Here is a 22,243-nt window from a genome sequence, read left to right on the forward strand (position 1 = left end):
TTGCTATAGCTTTTAATAGGATAGCGTGCAGATATCTTAACCTCTGAGATTCTAATGGCTTGTGCATATTAGAGCAACTATCAAATACTGATCGTATTGAAACTCTGTCTTTGTTTTAATCCTGAAAAAAAAAATCTTTACATTTTATAAGTGCACTTCAGAACCTGCTATAGTTACAGAAGTGCAGTCTTTCTGAATCATTATCTGTGCTTGTAAGCATTAAGTGCTTTTACTCTGCCCCTGTTACTTGATTACAGCGCTCCAAACAAAAAGTTTTTGCAAATAATGGAAGCACCTAAACCAGATTTTTTTAGTGTGTCTATTTGATTTTTACATATTTTATTTAAACAAAGACTTTGAAAAGCACTATGTGTACCGTTATTCAGATACTTTGTTTTAAAACAAAGGCAGAATTGGGGTTTCAGATGTTTTTGTATTAACCGATATTAACACAGAGGTACTGGCAACATCTCAGATGTGCTAAAACCTCATTAAATTTCAACAAAGCTGATTTGCAAGTCAGAGTGGTAAAAACCGGTGTAATGGGAAAAAAGGCCCACTACATGTTGCAAACTATTTAGTGCATTGTAGAGGCTTGATAATGGCTGTGTGTGAGAGGGCCAGGACTGGGTTGCTTGCCACTTCAGTCTTTTCTTTGTTTATGAGAGAAACTTAAGTAGCTCATACCTTTGTGGAGCCACTCTGCTCAGAGGTGAAATTCCCCCAGGTCTGACTATTCAGGCACTTACAGGACACTATGATGCTGCTTACAGGGGCAGTATCACCGCCTAGTAGTGACTGCAAAATACAGCTCTGACACAACTGGGGCAGGCTATTAAGGTTTAATCTGCTCCTGCTCTGCTTCCTCAAAATCAAATGAAGGAAAGTTTGTCTCAATTAGCTGTGTAAGCTTGCTTCTCGGTGTGTACTAACTAATACATTAGTAACTGAGAGAATATACTGATTCCTTGCATTTGTGTGGAACCCTTCTCTCGCTAGTGATCATCTGGTACTCATTAATATCTTCACAAAGCCTTAGCTTTCAATTAGCAGGAAATTCTCTGTGTATTGGCAATATATGGTTCAAGAATTTTTTTTTTCCCCAGAAAATGTGTCCCTTAGGCATATACTTCCTCTAGATTTCTGTATTATGAAATGTTTTTCTTTAACCATATTTACAATTTTTCCTTAGAATTCCTCCTTTAAGCACACTTAAAAGTGTAAGTGTCTGGAAAGATATAGGTATATAAATGCATATCAAACACAAGCAAAAATATGTTTGCTACTGGCAAGATTTTCTTCTCTTTTACCTCATTATCAAGCAATTACTAATTGCTTTCTTATGCTGAGTGCAGCATTATGTGTCAGCTGATCAAATACTGTACACATTATTGTTGTCTCTGAACAGGGTATAAACTCAAAGACTGGACCCCATGAATGCTTGCACTGTGGTTTAATCCTTAAGTAAAAGAAAACATGAAAGTTCCATAATTTCTATTTTCCAGCCTGTTCTCTGCCCTGTTATTCGTCTTATTCCTTGGAGACGAGCACAGGAGTTGACAAGCATAATATAGTGTTGGAGTGAATGCTTTTATGATCCTGCATATTCTTGCTTCAAGAGGGCATGTGTTTTCAGTTGCTGGACCTCTACCTGTTCTTTTGGACACAAACAGTCCTGCTGCAGGACTGCTGTGGGGCAGGCAGCATGTTTGGATTGGAGTTCAAATGGAGTCCTCTGTCTGTGTGTTACTAGTGTTCCCAGCCATGCTGGGGCTTATGGAAACCTTCTAAAAGAGGATAACATTTGGTTTCTCTTTTCTATTTGGGTGACATTTAAAACTCTGTCTTAACAAAAGATGGTGTTTAATTTGCTGTTTTAAAGAAAGATGGCTGGGAGAAAACACACTTTCCACCATGGGAGGGTAAAAAATAATCCACTGCTCTTGTCAGCATAAAACCTTCAGACTGACATCCAGAGCTAAACCGTGCTAACAGTTACCTGTAGTTGAAGGTTGGCTTCATGATGAGAACACTGTAAATTTAACCAATTTTCCTTTCTAAGCATACAAGCTGGAGGAGTTATTTGTGGCCGTTTCTTATGCAAAATACAGTCCAAAGTGCTCACAAACATAATTTGATTCAATAAATCAGAAGGGCTCCTCGAAAACTTGAAAGAGTACAGATATTTTTTACTGTAAAATCATTAATATTCAATGGGACTTCTTTAAATAATAACAGCATTTTAATAGAAGTTGCAGCGTTTTGCTGGCTTCATCAGTAGCTCAACACCATGAAGCTGATGAAAGTGCTGGATAAAATGAAGCATGTCGGTGTATCTTAAAGCTTGGGGACATTGGTGGCCAACATTGAGATTTTTGATCGTTGGAGTAGAATTGAGGATCTAGGTTCATCATCTCTCTCTAGACTTCTGACTACAGCTGGGGCTGTAGGGCTTGAGAAGCCGTCTAAAACAGCATTTTTGAGATGCAGCTTTCAAAAGCTTTGTGCTTATCCAGGAGCTGTTTAAAATAAACTACAGAAGCACAGGCTCTGCCTTCCCAGCTCTGTGAAGCTTAAATTTCAGCTCCTTGTGTTGATCTGTCTCTGCCCCAGTGAGTCTCAAATTATTTTTCTGAGCAGTGAAGCAAGATCAAGGAAAGGAGCAGGGAGAGGGTCCCTGCTAGGGCAGCCTGTAGCCTGGTGATTGGACTCCTCTCCAAGTGAGATTCATCTAAGGAAGGAAAATTAATTTGCTGGGCTGTTCAAAAGGGGTCAAGAGAAAGGTGGCTATTGTCAGTCTGTCTAGCATTATCAGACAAAAAATGTTATATTCCATTACTTCTGTGAATAATCTAATTCTGTTAGTTTGTGTTTGAGCATGTGTCAGAAATCTTTTGTTTAATGGGCTCTTTAAGAAAAGTAGGTAAGGGGATATAGTTACTCCACATCAAACTAAGGAGGCTCAGAACTCCTTGAGTCCTGAAGAAAATAACTTGCTTTTTCACATGTGCCAAAAGGAAACATTCAGAATGGTTTTGAGATCAAAATATTGTGGTGTGGATAGCATTTGGTGCCCCCTCCCTGCTGGAGTCCAGTGCTTTAGATGCTGATGTACTTCAGAGGTCCAGCTGCAAAGTGTGTCTACAAGCACACCACTGACCCATCCAAACCACTTTCAAATTGTGCTGTATTTCCAGTGGGGCAAGTTCTGTGAGTGTGCTGTTTGTTGGGGTGTATACAATATGCGAGAAGCAGATCAGTCTTGTTCAGGGCAACAGTAACAATGTCTAGAGCATTTGTAATGCAAAAAAGGCGTGTGAGATCTCAGTCACAGCTGCTGCTGGAGTCACGGGTTCTTGAGCAGATCCGTGCAGTGGGGCATTGTCTGCCCTGTCACTCTGAGCAGAAATGGTGTTCAGCCTTGTGCATATTTCAGAGCCCTTTTGGACCATCACCTCAGACAGGACCAATAGTGATGGTGCAAGCGGGTGTGAGCAGGAATGCTGCAGTGAGCACGCTGGTGTTAGGCAGTCCTTCCTTCCCCTGGGGGCATGAGTTAGAATGCCTCACAATGTCACCACTTTGTAGTTTTTCTGGGATTCCCATTCAGTTTCAGCCATTTTGGACATTGTTCTGTTTTAAATTGATTTTTTATTTGCTTTTTGGCTGAGCCAGTATCAGACAGCATGGGCTGACACTTCAGTTTCAGTCAGGCTTGTATCCTGAACCCAGCCAAAGGATGCTTGACTCTGATGAAGTGTGTTTACTCTCCTTCATATGCATTTAACTCTGTTGAGAAGCACAGAACTGCCAGCTCAGTGGCAGCAGCTTTTAGCACCCTGATCTGGAAGGTTCAAATCCCCTCTTCCTTTGGAGTCATGTTTTGAAGGACTTTTGAAACTTTGCTCAGCCTAAGACAAGACGTTCACCCGTCACAGAAGCAAATCAGTGCGTACATCCCTGAGCACGGGGAGGTAGCGTGGTAAGTTACTAATGAGACTTGTCTTCCCTACCTGTATTTATAATGTAAACAGGACACTCCAGTTCCCTAGTCCCAAGCACCACCACTTCTGACTCTCGCGCTCGACAGGGTTATGATGCTAGGGGACGCATGCTGAATTGGAAGGATCCGCTTGGTTCATCTGAAAATACAGATCCATATGTGGCAGTTTCATCCCATAATCATCAAGACAAGAAGGGTAAGGCCTTGGAAATGACATCCTGTGGTGAGGAGGGAGGGGGAGGAGGACTAAAGTGTAACTGCTTCCAGCTGGCTCAAAGTAACATGTAATGAAATTCCTGTGCTATAATTAAAAGCCTGTCGTAAAGTCTGAAACTAAATAGCCATTCTTAGACTCAGTCCTAGATAATTCACTGCCTGAGGAAACAGCACAAAACAAACAGAAGTGCGTGCCTTTATAGAGTGTTTTGTTAATGTGTATGGGAAGCAAAGAAATGGGGGATTCAACTCTCTTTAAATTTGATCTACCCTGTTCTCTGACAAAGCAAGATCCATGGCTTCCTATTGTTCTTAAAAATGAATTTTCACATTGCCTTTCTCTGAATTCCCAAGGCAGCACAACAGTTCTCTGCGAATTTCACACTATTTCCATCTCTCAACAATCATAGAATCATGAAGTGCTTTGATTTGGAAGGGACCTTAAAGATCATCCTGTTCCAACCTCTCCCCTGCCATGACCAGGAATACTTTACACTTGACCAGTTTGTTCCAAGTTCCATTCAACCTGGCCTTGAACAGTTTCAGGAATGGGCCATCAACAACTCTGGGCAACCTGTTGCAGTGCTTCGCCACCTACCCCGAGAATAAAGAATTCCTTCCTTGTATCTAATTTAAACCTGCCCCCTTTCAGTTTGAAGCCCTTTGCCATGCCCTATCAAGCATCTACATGCAGTTATAAAAAGTCCCTCTCCAGCTCTGATATATCCCTCTCTAGGCACTGGAAGGCTATTATAACACCTTCCCAGAACCGTCTCTTCCTAATCCTGTGGAAACCCAGCTCCCCCAGCCTGTCTTCATAAGAGCAGCTCTCCAGCCCTCTGTTCATCTTTGTGGCCCATGTCTTTCCTGTGCTGGGGACACCAGAGCTGGACACAGCACTCCAGGTGGAGTCTCACATGGGCAGAGCAGAGGGGCAAAATCCTCCTCCTCGCCCTGCTGGCCTTGCTGCTTTGGATGCAGCCCAGTATACATTTGGCTTTCTGGACTGTGGGTTGTCCTGACTCAGGTACTTTGCACCTGGTCTTGTTAAACCTCCAGGTTCCCTACTTCTCAATCTTGTCCAAGTCCCTCTGGATGGTATCCTGTCCTTCAGGTGCATCAGTCACACCACACAGCTTGATGTCATCTGCAAACTTGCAGAAGGCTCACTAAATGCTACTATGTCACTGATGAAAACACTGGTCCCAAATTTGGCGCCTGAAGGGTGGCAATTGTCACTGATCTCCTTCCAGACCTCAAGCCATTGACCACTATCCTCTGATTAAGGCTGTCCAGCGAATTCCTTATGCATTAAATTGTGCACCCATCATGTCTCTCTCCAATTTAGAGAGAAAGATGTTGTGGGGTGATGGCTCTTTTCCTACTCAATACTTCTCTTTTGCAACCTTGCAAAGGTGGGGGACCATGTCAAAGGCCTTACAGAAGTCCAGATAAATGACACACATAGCTCTTTCCTTGTCCATTGAAGGAATCTCTCCACCAGGTTGGTCAGGCAGCACTTTCCCTTGGTGAAGCCATACTGGCTGTATCAAACACCTCCCTGTCCTCCATGTGCTTTAGCAGAGCTTCTAGAAAGATCTGTTCCATGATCTTCCTAGGCACAGAGAAAATGGGACTGACAAGTTGACAGTTCCCAGGGTCTTTCTTTCTACCTTTTTTTAGGATGGGTATAATATTTCCCTTTTTCCAGTCACCTGACTGCCACACTTTTCAAACATCATGGACAGTGGCTTGGTAATTGTCCTGGTTTGGGACAAATTTGGGAGAAAACCCCTGTATAGGATCCCTCTGGGAAGCAAACCCAAGTGGCCCCTCCCTCCAACTGGTCCGGTAAAAAGAAAACCTCTTTGGAGAAAAGTGGAAAAAACTATTTTACTAAACAAATGAAGTGCATACAAGTATAAAGAATGAATAATATGAAACAATAAAACCTCTCCTTCTGAAGTGAGATGGCAAATTGAGAAAGTCCTTGCCGTGGGTGTAGCTCGGCTCTCTCTCAGTGCCTCTCCTCAGTCCCAGTCTCTCCGGCGCTGCTGGAAAATGCCGAGGTCCAGGCCCCGGTGGGCTGCAGGTGCAGGCCCCAGTGCTCCCCTGGGTTTTCTGTCCAGAGCAGGTTTAAACAGTTCCAAGAAAAAGGAAAAAAAAAAACAGTCCAGGGAACTTCTCTGCCCTAGCTAGCTGGAACTAACTAAAAGCAAAACAAGATCTCTGTCCTGCAGTCTCTCCAAGCCTCCGCCGAACACACCGTCCGCAGAAGAATGTGTAGGAGTCGGGCAGTTTTCTCAAAACAAACTCAGTGCTTCTCCTTGCTCTTAGAACCAGTCTTAAAGGCACAGGACTCAATATACAGCACAAACAGAACAGACGATTGGGGATACAAGCATCATAAAGTTACCCTAGGACAGTAATTAAATCAGCCAAATCCTGGGACTCTGGGATACATCTCATAACATTCTGTAGACTAAGATATGTTCAGGTTCTTCAAGTGATCCCAAACCTCATTTTCTCTTACAGTGGGAGAGACTTTGCTCCCCCAGGCCCTGTCTTGTGGACCAAACACTAGATAGGTGTGGGAAGAGAGATTGCAAGAGAAGACTGAGGCAAAATTGTTGTTGAGTGCCTAAGCAATCTCCTCATGCCAGCCTTGTTTACCAGATGAAGTACATGCTCTTGAACCTTCCTTTTCTGGCTGACATACCTGTAATACTCCTTCTTGTTATTCTTGGCATCCCTTGCCTAGTTCAGCTCCAACTACAGCTTGACCTTCCCAACCCCATCTGCACACAATCAGATTGGGTTGCTATGCTCTTTCCATGATACCTGTCCCTTCTTCCACCACCCATGCATTTAATTTTTGCCCTTTAGTTCAGCTAGCAGGTCCCAAAACAGTCATCCAGTCTATTGTCTTTCTTGTCCAATTTCTTTCAACTGGGTTTTTCTAGCACTTCCCACTTGGGAGATTATCCTTTAAGATCTGCCATCTCTGTTCTGCTCCCTTGTCCTTGAGGGTGGTTTCCCAGGGGGTCCTACTGACCTCCTTGAAAAGCTGAAAGTTTGTTCTTCTAAAATGAAGGGTTCTGGGCTCCTGGCTTTACTCTTTGCCTGACCTACGTGCCTGAGGGTTGTGAACAGTGCATGATCACTGCAGCCCAGGCTCTTGCCACTTATGACATCATCATTCACTTGAGCTGGTGACCATCAGGTCCAGTATCCCAGTACAGATAAGGAAAGCCTGCTCTAGTTTAACCACTGGGGAAAAAAAACTTGGAATAATCCTTGTCACTGGGTCTCAGTCCCACTGTCTTCAGTGAGACCTGAGCAGAAAATACCTTTTAGACTGCGGTCATTAGTTTACATTAAAAGATGCACAAATGACTGCTCATGGAGAGGAACTATGTTCTGTTTTTCACACACTAACAGGTTAGTATTTAGATGTCATTTCAAAGTGCTCAAGCACAGGGTCTAATACAAATCCTATCCTTTGGCCTCCACTCCCCCTTTGCCATACATACAGAGAATTAGGCACAGAATTCCCAAAATTTGCTGCTTGAACATAGAGAAGGACCTTTTCTTGTGTGTAGAGGTGGTGGTGCCCCTCATTGTATCTTGACTCTCATCATTCTTTCAGCTCCTTTTAATCTGTATCACAGAGAATTTAAAATTGTTCCTTTTAAACAGGGGAGTTAGGCTCAAATAGCTCTACTGTCTAGAGAGATCTGAATCCTTGCTACTCTTCTCCAGGGTGTTCTTAGATCTCTTCTTTCAATCTCTGTTCTGTTGAAGATGTTTTTTTCTGTGTGGACTAATTAAGTACTCTGTGTCAGAAGGAAGATGAGTATGAGCAAAACTCACTTGCTGAGTGGTTAGGGCACTCACCAGGGGCAGGAACACATGAGTTCAGTTCTTTCTGCTATGAATACTTGATATAAAACACTTAAAATATTAATTGAAATGTGGATTCCAGTCTCTATTGTTCATGCATTTTATATGAAAAACTCATTAGAAAAAAGCATCAGCTGTTCCTAGAGAAGCTACTGGCATGCTAGACATGATGCTTTGCATTGTCTACCCAAACAAGTAGGTTACTAGTTTCCCCTATTCTTTCCCCTACATCTGACCTACTGAATCTTGAATTCCCTGCATTAGTTGTGGAGGCTTTCAACAAGGAGTGATGAGCACATTAACATGACAGAACAGTCTTCAGCAGAGCTACATTAACAGCTGCTGGTGGTCTGGACCCAGACTGTGACCTCAATGCCTGTTATGCATAACAGCCCCAGTTACAATGCCTCCCATAGTACAGGGATATCCAGGGCTTCTCACTGAATTCCCCAGGACTGACCTCAAAGAGCTTTGACAGCTCTTTACCATAAAGGCCATGGGCATCACCTGGCTGCCCCAACAGAGATAAAGCCTGAAGCACTTTTTCAGTTGAGGAAGTTGGTCAAATTAGGCAGGAGATACAGTAAAATTCTTGAGATACCATGGAAAAAATTAATCTAATAGCCTTGGCTTTTAGGCTTGTTGGCAGCAAATTGAATATGAAGATTTAAATTCCCACAGGCAGAGGATATAAACTTGTTCCCCACCACCCAGCTAATTAGCTCTTTCTACAGTAAAAGGGAAAAACTGTCCCTGTTTGAACAATTTCTTTGTAGAGCTTAATCCTGTAGATATTCTGGGAGAATAAGTGCAAAATGTCTACCAAAAAAGTGAATTTCCAGAACCTGATGAGTCTTTCCTGTGTGTTAAGCACAGAGCCTCTTTTCACCCCGCAGACCTGGGGGCTGCTGAGCCTTGGCAGAAGAAGAATTTCAGGTGGCTGCAATACTCAAACTCAAGACCATGATTTCAGGTGCAAGGGAGTGACAGTACTGAAGATGAAACCTCACACTCCTAATTCTAGTTTAAGCTCAGTTTGAGATATCGTCTTCATTTTTTAATTCCTCATCCCTTGCTCTTCAATTGTAGAAAGGCAATAGGGAAAAAGGGGTATCACTTACGTAGCAGAGGGAAGGCAGATAAACCCACGTGCCTTCCTTGAGATGGAATGTGATTTACCTTGCACTCCTCTTTCGTCTCAGCAATGTCAATCATAATTCTGACAGCCAAAAAATGAGGATCTTTTCTTTCTCTGTCCAATCTGTTAGTAACACCTGTTATAGAAAATACTTCAGTCAAGAGAACATTTCTTAGAAAATACAGGGTTCCCACTTCTGAAAATAAGTGGTATCTTTCTCTTGTCCACCCTGAAAGGGGGAGATGGATGGATGGATGGATGGATGGATGGATGGATGGATGGATGGAAGGAAGGAAGGAAGGAAGGAAGGAAGGAAGGAAGGAAGGAAGGAAGGAAGGAAGGAAGGAAGGAAGGAAGGAAGGAAGGAAAGAAGGAAAGAAGGAAAGAAGGAAAGAAGGAAAGAAGGAAAGAAGGAAAGAAGGAAAGAAGGAAAGAAGGAAAGAAGGAAAGAAGGAAAGAAGGAAAGAAGGAAAGAAGAAGGAAGGAAAGAAGGAATCCTTGAACACAACGCCTCTGCTGTTTCCAGACAAGGAGTGGTGTCAGAAACCACCAGAAGTGGAAGATCTCATGCTTTATGTACCCAGAGGAATGCAGAGATATGCATGCATTTAAAATAGCACTGTTTGTTATGTGTGGGTCCCTGCTTCACAAGCCTTATGAGAAGCAATGCTTAATAGATGGAAAACTAGCTGTTAAAAGTATCTCATATGCCACAAGCAACTTTTAGAAGAGCACGCAGTGAAAATATTAATAAATGTATAGCTGTTGGATTCTAATAATTTTCACTTCAATTCACTGATTGATGAAGTGGCTTACATTCAATACTTTCCTCCCCAGGGAGTGATGGTTACCGAAGAACCTTATAAGCACTTGACAGGGTCATTTAAATATCATGCATTCTTTGGTGCCTAATTATGAATATTGACAAAGCTGGAAGCAGTCTACACCCATCAAAACAATGGCGGCAGAGATGACCGCATGGTTGTTTACCACTACCATCCACTTGTGTATTGTTACTCTTTGCCTTGCCCTGTCAGAGCCAGTTGGCTCCAAAATTCTATTGAGTTGTTGTTTCAAAAGGGCAAAGGAAAGAGTTCTTACACAAAATTAAATCAAGAAATGTTACACTTAACAATCCTTTTATCAAGATTTTGTTTCCACTTTTGCTGTGATTTCTTTTGCTTTCACACATTCACAAAGAAATTTTTTATATATACTTTTTTTTTCTCCTTGTTTTGCAAGGTGCTTTGTGTTTTTCTTCATTGGTTGTGTCTATTCCTTTGAGCAGTGTTTTCTTTCTTTTCCTGTGCTCACAAATGGCTCCTTACTGATTGTACTAATTGTATAGAATCCACTTGCTGTTTTCTTTACTGTAACATGGTTGCTTTAATGGTGTCACATCCATCCATATGCTCCACTCTTAATTCAGTGCAGGCATCTTGGGAATATCTGTGGGGGTGTGAAAATGGGGTTCTTAAAAGAGTTGACTCATGGGAATGTGACATTTGTGTGCCACAGCTTTAGTAGCTAAATATACTCTGGGACTGTTGTTTCTGAGATACATCACATTTCTTGCCAAGATGAAAATGTGTAGTCCAACCCATCGAGTGGGAATTGTGCATTGCCATCCCACTGGCATTTTCATTTTGACCATTAAGGCATCTGCCCTTTCTATTGCAGGCAAAACAAAACAAAACAAAACAACAACAACAACAACAACAACAAACCAAAAAAACCACACCACTCTGCTTGGGCAAATTACCACTCTCTTTCCTATCCTCCTCCCAATTCCCCAGAAAACTAAATCAAACCAGTCCAAGAAAACCCCAAAAGAACAGCACATGTTCTAGAGTATGTTTATGCTTTGTTTTGTTTCTTGCTGTGTTTTAGTGTTAATTTAATTGTGTGTTTCTCACCTTTGTTGAAACAGTTTCCCTAACCTTGCCGCCTAACTTTCCCCCCTGCTGCCATTGTACTTGGTGTTCCTCCCTCCACAGTGGGAGTCATGAAGCTCCTCCTGTGGAGCACTCCAAGGCTTTACCCTCCACACCCCAGTAGTGCCATAGTGCTGTGACCCTCTGTAGTCATCCTACTAACAAAGGGAGGAGTAGAGATGTACAGTTCTTCAACAGGCCTCCATGAAGAAAGCAAAGTGATTTTCTTCAAGAGTGGCTGGCCCTGTCTCTCACTACCCTGCTGCCCTTCTCTGCTGCCTCCTGTCCTTCCTGCCTCCATTCAGAAATGCCTCATGCTCTTCTAGTATTGGGTTTGTTAGTGCTAATGTAGCCAACAGCTCGGTTTTCTCACTCATTCCCTAACTGCCTGAAATCTGTGCCTTTTAATTACTGTTTTGATAAATTGGTTGAAAATTCATGTTAGGATTTTGTGGCTTTACTACAGCTTCTTCACAGCAGTTAGGTCTGAGCTGGGCACTGAAGACAAGAGTGTAGTGGTTAGCAGTCTTTAATGTTTGCATTCTTACTTGGCTCAGCTCTTCTCAGGTGAAGATCGTGAAGTGATATCTCCTTTCCTTAGCAAGCCCTTTGTTGATATCCACATAACAAAGGTAAAAAGCTGATTAGAAGTGGGATGTGATGAACACAATTTACAGAGTTAAGAGCTGCTAGTTTATTTGGATATCAAGAGTGCTCCTTTAGAGACAGTAGCACCTATTATTTTATGGATTGCATAATCTATATTATTATTACTAATAACTGCAGCTCTTCCTCTGGTACATCATTAGCAATAGTCAACTGTGTTTGGAGAGGGCTATGCTCTTGGGGAGCCCAAGAGCTTTTCCTTTCAAAGCCTCCAGAAGATATTTCATATTGTACACAAGTGGCAGTGTTACTAAATTTTACTGTGATTATCACTACTTGAACTATTTGCCAAGTGCTGACAATGCTTGTCTCTGGAGAGTCTGCAAATGTTCAGGCAGATTCTGCTGCAGTGAGAAAAAATTATAAGAAAGTTCAGGTACAGTTATGATAAAGATGTAAAGTGTAAGTAAAGATGTAAAGATGTAAATGTAAAGTGCTGATATAACAAGATACTTTACACATGGACATGAAATGAGCAGGGAAAAAATCTGTGGCAAAACAAATCTTTGGACATTATTTTTTTTTTCTGCATAAATTAAACAATTAATATTCATCACAGGAGAGATGAGTTTTGTGCCAAGAAGTACATGTACAGAGTATGTTTTTACACAAAAAAATTTGCTATATGCTAATATGTACAAGGATCTAAAAGATTCAAAGCAGTTTCTGTATCAGAGAGAACAGAGGACTGTTATTATGTTGTTGGCATTATGTAATAAATCAGATGAGAAAATGAGGAATTAAAGTGGCACAAAATTTGTCAAAACTCGAGTCAGTGTTTGCAGGTCTGGGTGGAAGGGCTTGGACTTTCAATGTGCCAAGGTGAAGCAAATATTCTGTATTTAAACAGTATCATTGTCCTGACACAGTCAGAAAGAACTGATTGATCGTAAAATAAGTGTAAGGCTAGTGAGAGGAGTTGCATCATAGGTAGTTCTGCCTGGATGGAATTGGGAACAGATGTATTCACCCAAAGCATGTACATCTGGGGGGAAACTATGCAAGCACTGCTATTCTTCCCTATGTCTCAAACCATTGTATGCACAAGCATAACAAAATTACTAGTACTTTGCAGATCACTAAGTTTCAAATGGTGAGGAAACAATGAAGATTGAATCAGACCAGTTACTTCCTTTACTATACCTTTAAGTTTTCTGCCCAGTCTAGTAAAAGAATGTTTGAGAAAGGGAGTAGCGAATTTGCTCTGATTCTATCTATGATTCTGTAGCATGTGGCTGAGATTTGGGGTAAGAGGTGTGATTACTTAAAAAGTACAAATTACGAAGTGATTTTTCCTAGACAAGGTGACACAGAGTTTAGTCCATTTAAACTTGTATAGAAACACATCTAGATTAAGACTTTTCTCATTAGGATGAAAACAGAGGTTGGTTGGATGAATCCGTGCTAAACAAAGTGTAGATTCTTTTTCTGAAATGTTCTTCTATAAATTAGCATCAGCTTGCTGTAAACATCCCTGTTTCCAGAGGGAGGCCTTATTTATATTCTGATTGCTTGGTTGATTTTTTTTTTTTTTTTTTTTTTTTTTTTTTTTTTTTTTTTTTTTTTTTTTTTTTTTTTTTTTTTCCTGAACAAACCAACCCTGTATTTGCCTAAAATACCTCTAATGAGCAACTTGTCCAGGAACTGGATGTCTCATAAACTAATGCCAGCATACCTACTGTGGAGCACTGTTTCAGAACAGTATCAGATAAACACCTGAAAGCCACTGTTAGCATTTGAATGGGACCAAATTTCCCAGTATAGTTTTTAGTGGTCAGATACTTGAGTAACTAGACCAGGGTAATAACTCACAAATATGTCAGAAGACTGATGATCTCACCAAACTGGAATCTCTGGTATCCTGTGACATGCATCAGGAGGGCTGTGCAGTCAGGATTACGGGAACACACCAGACTTGTCCGCAGAAATGACACTGATCCTTCTACTGTTCTGTTCTGCATGTATGAGCTCTCTGCTCCCACGGCTAGAGGCAGCTAATCATCTCAGATTACATCCCCAAGTTCAAACAGCGACAGTAATAAAGTAGATGTTAATTAATAAAATGGAAATTGTATATAAAATTCATGAAAGAAGGATGCTGGAAGGATGTTTCTGACACCAGACTTTCTTCAGGCTTGTTTTTATGATGTTTTAGTAAGTTTCTTTGAGAACAAGAGTGAAGAGACAGAGCAGAAACAAGGCATTCAGAAAATATGTCAGAAGCTAAATCCTTGAGCAGGGCCATATCTTTAAGCCAATTTTATAATAGAGTTCGGGGCCTTCTTAGTGTCTGCCTTCTCTGTGACTAAGTCTGCATTTCAAACCTTATGTAAAGAAAGCTCCAGCTCATTTAGTCCCAGATTTTCTATAGCAGCCATATGAAAGAGGAAGGAAATGAACAGATTTTAGTGCAAAAGACAGGCAAGAATGAGGAAATCAAGATAATGGTGGGGTATATTCCAGCATACATCAACTGCTTGTGCCACACTTAAATAAATGCCTATGCTTTAGCACTGACACTCAACATTTTCAGAATTCAAAACATTTCTGCATTTCACTAACAGTACAGATTTCAGATTTAACTAGCAGAAGTGAAAACATTGAGTGGCAAGATTAGAATCAAGAGCCATTTGCTGTTTAGTAGTGAAAAAAAAAATTACAACACTGGTAACAGAGGAGGTTGTATTGATGTGTAACCCCTGGTTATGAAAACAGAGTTTCTCTGCTCCCACATTAGCAGAACCTACAAATAAAAAACAGTGACATTTAAAATAGATATTATCAATTATGGCTTCTGGAAACAGCAGGTATCCTTGACCCGTAATTGTCCACCTGCACAGATTTCCTGTCAGGTTATCCATTTCCAGGCTGAAATGGACTTTATAGGGTTGTCCTACTAGAAGAGGGGAAAACTGTCATTGCCCCAGAATGCTGATGTGCTTTTTCAATAAAAGAGGCCACATCTAATTTGTTAAGGCAGTTGCTCAGGGTTAAGGGCATTAGAGCTATTGTGTGATGGACCAGATCTCCAGCTGCATTCATCCTCTGTCACCTAGTGAGGATCGCTCAGTGGAGGAGCACAGACGGCCTCCTGCTCTTGTTTGACCTACTGATATATTTATCAAGAGCTGGGAATTCGCTGTAGGGTGTGCTTGCTCCACAGAGCCACCACTCTATCTAGAAATAGCAAGGTGGACAGGATGTTGAATAATAGCCAGTTGCATTTTTGTGATGTTGATATTGATTATAAGGAGATGTTGTGCCATATAAAGATGCTGAATTGGGAGGATAGTCTAGCCCTTTAAACAAGAGATTTCTGCTTTGAAATTCAAAGGGATTTAACAGCAGAAAATCTAGTAGCTGAAAGACATTTAAAGCACCTTTTTGTTTTGTTAATGCCAGTGTACAATTAAAATGTCAATGTGCTGTTAAAGATATTTGAATAATTCATTTTTCTCATACAGGATGTGCCTAGTTTCAATGACTGTATTAATTAATAGTTCAGATGTGGTGTAGTAATTTTACAATGACCTAAACATTGACTGTCCTGGTTCAGAGCACTTTTAATATGGTCTGTAAACAGCCAACTGTCTAATTACCTGCCCTGTAAAAAACACCACCTACATTTTTCTCATATGCATTAATGATTATCAACATCTCTTTAATTAAATAAGGAAGTGTCCCAAATAACTTTTACATTTTTGTTTGTTTTCTCTGACTGTAAAAAAGGCAGATTTAATTCTCTGTGTCAGCATGAGTTGGTGCTTACTGATCAACAGCATGTAGTTCATTAAAAAATGAAAAACCGGGAGAGGGTATAATTTAGGTTTTGCAATCTCAGTTTTATTGAACATTAAATACAGATAACAAATGTCATTGAGTTCGGAAAGCAGCAGTTCTTTTGATTTCCTTAATTTAGTCAGGTGTTTAGGCAGGTGTTCCTTCAAATCCTGTAATAGTCATTTAGTGAGGCACTGTAGTCCCTGCTATCCAGTTACCATTGCTACTACTTTTGCTAGACTTTAATCATGTATTTTAAGATTGTGCCAGTGGCTGAGAGAGAGGATAGGGAACAGATATGCTGTTATTATTGTGTTACAAAAATGTCTCTTAAGGGCACTTTATTGAGAAGTTTTGAAACAGATAGTGTAAATTTACCATTGTATCAGAAATGTACATCCTAACATCCCTGTGAGGGAAAAGAGAAAGAGTTTTGTTGGCAAACCTGTAAGGTTTTTTCAAATCTCTGGCCCTCATGCCCAGAAGAGACTTGTCACAGTTAGGAAACTAAATACACAAACAACTCTGTGTACATTGGGCATTGGTGTTCTTAAACTACTAGCTGATAGTCTGACAGCTCTCCCTGCCCCAGCAGAGCAGAATAAGTCAAGGTCCCTGCTCAAGTAGATTGTAACAGCTCCATTGGCATTAGAATGGCTTAGGGCAGTTTATAGGGTAGTTGCTCAGGAAGCAGTAAGAAGCATTTCTGGCACAGCTATACAATACAGTAAACATTTGGAAATGGCCAACAGCATATTCATCACTAACTTTATGTTGCCCAGGATATTAAACTGTTGTTCTTCCACCAGCTTCTGATTGCTTATCTTCTGTGAAATAAAATCTCAGCTGAAGGGGTAGCTTGATAGCATTGGCACAACTGGGCATAAACTAGACAGTTCTTTCATATGCCCATCAAGGATTTTTTAATTGGAAAATAACACCAGCTGCATGCTGTCAATAATATACCATCTTGTTCATGTTCCATCCCATCTTACCCACAACTGTGACAGAAAATAAAAGAGCAGCTGTTATACTAAAAAAAAAAAAAAAAAAAAAAAAAAAAGGTTAGGAGGAAAGCAGACACATTTTTGAAGCCCTACAAAGCTATTGCTATCCACCATCATGTCCTTGTAGAAAGAAACAGAGGGGTATTTTTGGAAAGCCTGAAAGTTCTGCAGTTGCTTAATGCAAACAGTACAGCACAGACAGGGAATTTAAGCATGTGCAGAAACACAACCAAAGCCTCCATTTAAATAACCCAAAAAGTCTTCTGAGAAGTGCATATGTTCTATATGTTTTCTTATTCTTTAAATCAGTAAATTCTTATTCTTAAATAAATAGCAAGTTCCTGTTTGCAAGCAAGCAGGGTGAGTGCGACAGAAACCACAGTGTTGGGGGGACACTGAGTACCACTGCCTTTTAAGGATGCTCACAGAAGTGGTCTTACCAAGTGGGGCAGAAAAGGCCCTTGGAAATGACTTTGAGCCCATGGTCAGAACTGGAGAAATTTAATTCTGCTACCAGCTCACAGCTCCCATCAAACAGCTCAGTAGTTCTCCATGTGCATTCATTGCTGAATGAGTCTCAATCAGATCCTCTCAAAGGAGGGCACAATGCAGGAGGTCCCTCTGTCCCTTCTTCTGCCTGCTGTCCATACTGAGCCTCCTGCATTCACCACAGCCTGTGCAGAGGTTTGTGTAATCATGGCTCATAACAAGGAACATAAAGAGCACTGCTCTTTTTTTGCAGATAGCATTCACCTTTATCTCTACAAAACAGGAGTCTCTATTCAGTGTCTTAAAGGAGTCTTACAGTTTTGCAGCACTTTATATGTTTTTTGTCTAAATATGACCAGCAACAGGCAATGTCCAAGGAAGTCATCCAGTAAGACCAATGACTTTTGTGTACACAGGGTTTTTTTCATATCTCGTTGTGCAGTTCACACTCATTGAAGTAAATCACTAATATCAAATCAGCAGCTACTTTCATATACCCAGCATCCAGACCCGGAAAGACAGTACAGTTTATCTCTACTTGCTCATGGCAAGACAACTTGATAACATCAGCAGTGCTTCCCTGAAATGTTTGATCTTACCTACACTGTGTTACATGTCACCGAGTGAAAAGAGATCGTGATAAAAATTGATAGGGTTCTAATGGTATGAAAATAAATCAGGCTTTAACCTCTTACATGGAAGTTTGTATATCTGCAGATCAGTAAACATGTCTTGAGAGTTAGTCTAAAAATGTGAAAAAGCCAGTCATGTTCCTTATTGTGGGAGCTACCTTCAAGTTGACTAACTAGCTGTGTAAGCTCCCTGGTTTTCCCGCAGCATTGGAAAATCCTGGGTTCAAGCAAGAGCATGAGCATGAACTGGACAAGTGACTACAGTAAATCCAGAAAAGTGAAATTTGATCCAGTAGCAGAACTGATTGCAAGGCTGGGGGAGTTGTTATTTGTAGCAACGCTGCTGTTTGTGAGATGTTTGGTAAAGCAGACAGGTATGTCTGCCTGGCCTGCTGCTGGACAATCGAGAGGGTATCTGGTGTCTGCGTGGGATTTTTATGTGTGTTGGAGAGAACACTTTTTTGCCCACACTGCTCTGGTTATATTACTGCTGGACTCAGGATAGCTTTTCTGGAGCTGGGGCAGGTACCTACTTGCCAGCACATGTCCACTGAGATGAAGCTAAAGTTCACCTCATCCAGGGAAGCAGTAGTAGAAGCCTCAGTAATTACTGAATATGTGAAAAAATATACACAGGAAATACCAATTAAATTAATGCACCAAGGTGTAAATGTACACACAGCGTCTGCAAGGTAGGGAGATGCTAAAAAGAATTAGGTTAAAAAAAAAAAAAAAAAGATAGAACTATAAATAAGGCAGAAGTATGCATGAAAGAAGGTACCACTGGAGATAGAAGATTAAGTAAGTGAGACCACAGAAGCATCTGGGCACAAAGTCCATAAGGGAAATGCTGTATTCATCTCAAGATATGGCAGGAATAACTATGTTTGCTTTACTGGACATACTATGGATGTGAATTAATGTAACAGAGGAAAGAAAGGTTCTGATATTTATACTTGAAGAGTAGTGAGGTATTGAAGAACTAGGAGTAAAATTGGTCTTGCTGACTGTCACAGCCTGTGTTTTAAACTCATCACAACCCCTCAGTCACTTAGTATATTCAAAGGTGGGTGAGGCAATGGTACTTCAATACAAAGGGAAATGGTAAACCTAGTATCAGTCATGTATACTATTTTGGTATTTGTTTTTTGGTTTTTTGGGGTTTTGTGGGGTTTTTTTTTTTTTTTGCATTAGCATTTTTGCATTTACTATTTACATCAGAGGCCCTGCAAATCTTTCTGGAAGAAGCAGTCTTCTCAGTAACCCTGGCAGGCGCATGTTTTAATTCTTAGGTCCAGTCTTTTGACAACACCTGCTGTGTTCATGAGTGTAGGAGAAATGAACTAGTCCACACAGTATTTGCTATCTGTCATGCAATACATAGTGATGGCATTTTAGTGACAGAAGAGGTTTCATCCTTCCTCTGTGTAAAGGCAGAGCTAACAAGGGGTCCAGCCACATTCCTAGCATGCATCAGCAGCCCAGCTGTGAGCAGAAGGACTGTCCCTACGAAATACAGTCTATGCGTATAAATAAACACTGTTGGCTTGGTCACATAGTTGTTCAACAATTTAGTAATAATTTCCAGGAGCCTTGGGGAAAAGGAAATATAGGGTCTTACTACTTGTAAGTATAAGTATACTGTCTTACTATTTGTCTTAGAATGCTTAATAGAGGACTACTTTGTTAGTACAGTTGTGATGTGTTCAGTTGCACTATTAGCTCAAAATTAGCATTTACATTTTGGTATCTTTAAAGAAGATCAGAGCTGATGGGGAAACCATTTTTGCTTTTAGATTACATGTGGTGTTTGAAATTTAACCTGAATTCTACCATAAGGCTGCTTTGAGCTTTAGCCTGCTAAGCAGAGCTGCTTATGTTGACATTCTGCAAACTTCACTTTTCCCTGTTGTGCAGAAAAGCCACAATTCAAAACAGGATGTATAAAAGCAACAGAATTTCTCAGTCACAGCTTCTTTTTCCTTGACACTATTCATAAAACTTCTTCTAGAAAGGCACTGGGATGCTCAGAATACATAATGCCTGCAACAGGGGAGGAGGGAAAAAAAAAAAAAAACAAAAACAAACAAACAAACAAAAACCGAACACACACACCACCCCCACCTCAAAAAAAAAAAAAAAAGGAACACCCAACACTTGTTCTGTGCCATCAGGGGGGCTCCATGCAGTGAAATGGGAACTGAGAAGATGAGAGATTCGCTTTGCAGACTACAACAACTTCTCCAGAGCCCTGAAATCATGCATATTCAGCCAAACATATGTAAATCTATTTTAACCCAGCTGTGAAACATCCCCTGAAGTAAGCTAAAAAAGAGCAGCTGTATATGTTTAAGCTTATCCCAGGCATATTAGAAAGATCCCAGAATGTGCACTGAGCTTTTTTTATGTCATTAGAGGAAACACTGCAGACTTTAAAGGAAATTTCTGTTTTAAGATGCAAAGCAGCATAAAGTTTGTGTCTGTCGAGACAAGTTACAAAAGAATTAATTTTCCTTGACATTTGGATTTCATACATCTTGTTTTTAACTACTGTGAATGCCTGTGTTTTATGAGTTTTTACTAAAGTGACCTGATACATCTGCTTATTCCCCATCATGCAGAGGCATCTAAAATTATCATCGCTCACTGGGAAAGGGTGAGAGGTGAAGGAAAGTACTGAAATCAGGAAAGTTCAAAATAATCAGCCACTGCATACCACCTGCCAGTGGGAGAAAGGTTGTCAAATGCTTTCTAGTACAAGAGCTGGCCTTGAGCTTAGCCTCTGGGACAAACAAAACTGGGCTGGCTTCAAGACTGTAATGACTTTCATTTTATTATATATGCAGGAGGTTGTGTCAACCAAACTTTCTCTCATACCTGCAAACTTAATAAACTGGTTCATTTACAGAGATACTGCTCAGAAGTAACATAATTTAAAAAGCTATAAGAGCTTGCTATTCCAGTCTTTTTCAGGTCTTGTCTCCCCTTCACTCCATGGGGGTGGAAATTGTCTGAGCATGAATTTTCTGGTTCAAGTTTTATGATTTCCATCTATAATAACCCCTTGTTTCAAAATTCACAAATGTGAATTCACAGGGCCATGGTGTGAGTTTTGTATGGCCATTGTAGTGTGCAGAAAAGTTGGATTGCAAGCTCATAATCAAACTTCAACCAGATAATTGAAATCCATTCTTAAAATGTTGCTTCAAGAGTCACAGGTTATATCGTACGGTCATGTTTATTTCCACTCCTTTTGTAAGTTACCACCTTTTTTCTATAGTCATGTTGGCAGTCATTCATGGAAAGTGGAGCGAAATTATATAATGGTGAACCAGCTAAAAGGAGAAATTAAACTACTTTTAAAGATCAGTTGATAAACCTGTCCTGGAGGGATTGTTTCTGAAATAAGGGATCAGAAAACCCTAACAGAGGCCACTAGAGCTGATCAGATCGGTTAGGTAGTTTTCAAGGCTTTGTTGCAAGTTACTTCAGTCACATTATTTATTGATTTTGTATTCCTCGTTCTGAAGCATGATTTTTTCTCATACATCCAAATGATCCCCAAGCTTCTTGTAACTGAAGAGTTTTTTCTTTAACAAATTCATGCACCCACTTTTTCCTTGCTGGATACCTCAGACTACTAGTTCAGGCAACTGGCTTTGAGAGCCCTAGGGTGGAGTATGAGAGAAGATTCATAGCTTTTCTCAACATAATCATGAAAAATTTAAGAGTTGCAGACCCTTATGAGTCAACTATACAGCTTTACAGAGAGGGAAGGCGCAGGAAAGCATTTTCCAGAAGCTTTAACTATGAATGTTGGGCTGGGTTTTTATTCTAGCAGGTGACACCAGGAGTCCAGAAAAATGGGTAGTGGGTAGTATTGCTCTGAGTCAGCACAATGAGTCCTGACAGTTGGAACAGAGATGAAGAAAAAGCCTTCAATGAAGCTATTCCATTAAAGTTGCAAACACCACGTCATTGGGATAATAATGTGGTTGGTTTATATCAAATCTTTAAATTATTGTTTCAGGAAAATGTGAGATAAAATCTCAGAAGTGCGTGGAAGACTTTGGTCATTTCTCTGTTTTTCTGTCACTGAAATCTCAGAGCTCAGTCTAAATTTATCCGCGGATTATTTTGTTTGGTTGGTTTCTGGAGGGTTTTTTTTAATTATTATTGTTAGTTAAAAAAGATGAAGGAAGCTTGTTAATACCTGCAGGGACTTTCCCATCTGAAATTGTCTTTTAACAACCCGAGACTACCTGTAAACACATTTCTAACACCTGGACACATATGTTGAAAACCTATTCAGTGGTATTTTAAAAAGATATTCTGAAGCCTATGAAAACCTTGGTTCATAATGAGTTTTTTCTAGTGTTTCTGGCAAGCCTAAAGTGAGGGAGATGTACGTCTTACAGAGAAGCTTGCACTGAAGAATGAAATTAACTGCTGAGTTTTCCCCTTAAATAACAACA

At 40.5% G+C, this 22,243-nt stretch overlaps 1 protein-coding gene across 1 annotated transcript in view; it reads left to right on the top strand.

Moving 5' to 3' along the window:
- Window positions 1–22,243, top strand: part of SEMA6A (semaphorin 6A) — a gene marked incomplete at its 5' end in the record, with an annotated part of 57,911 nt that overhangs the window by 26,984 nt on the left and 8,684 nt on the right. Inside the window, one exon of the mRNA XM_058424191.1 lies at window positions 4,035–4,199. Coding sequence (XP_058280174.1) covers window positions 4,035–4,199 — 165 coding nt within the window. The remainder of the gene's footprint in view (window positions 1–4,034; window positions 4,200–22,243) is intronic.

The sequence above is a fragment of the Hirundo rustica genome, chromosome Z (genome assembly GCF_015227805.2).
Source record: "Hirundo rustica isolate bHirRus1 chromosome Z, bHirRus1.pri.v3, whole genome shotgun sequence".
NCBI lineage: Eukaryota > Metazoa > Chordata > Aves > Passeriformes > Hirundinidae > Hirundo > Hirundo rustica.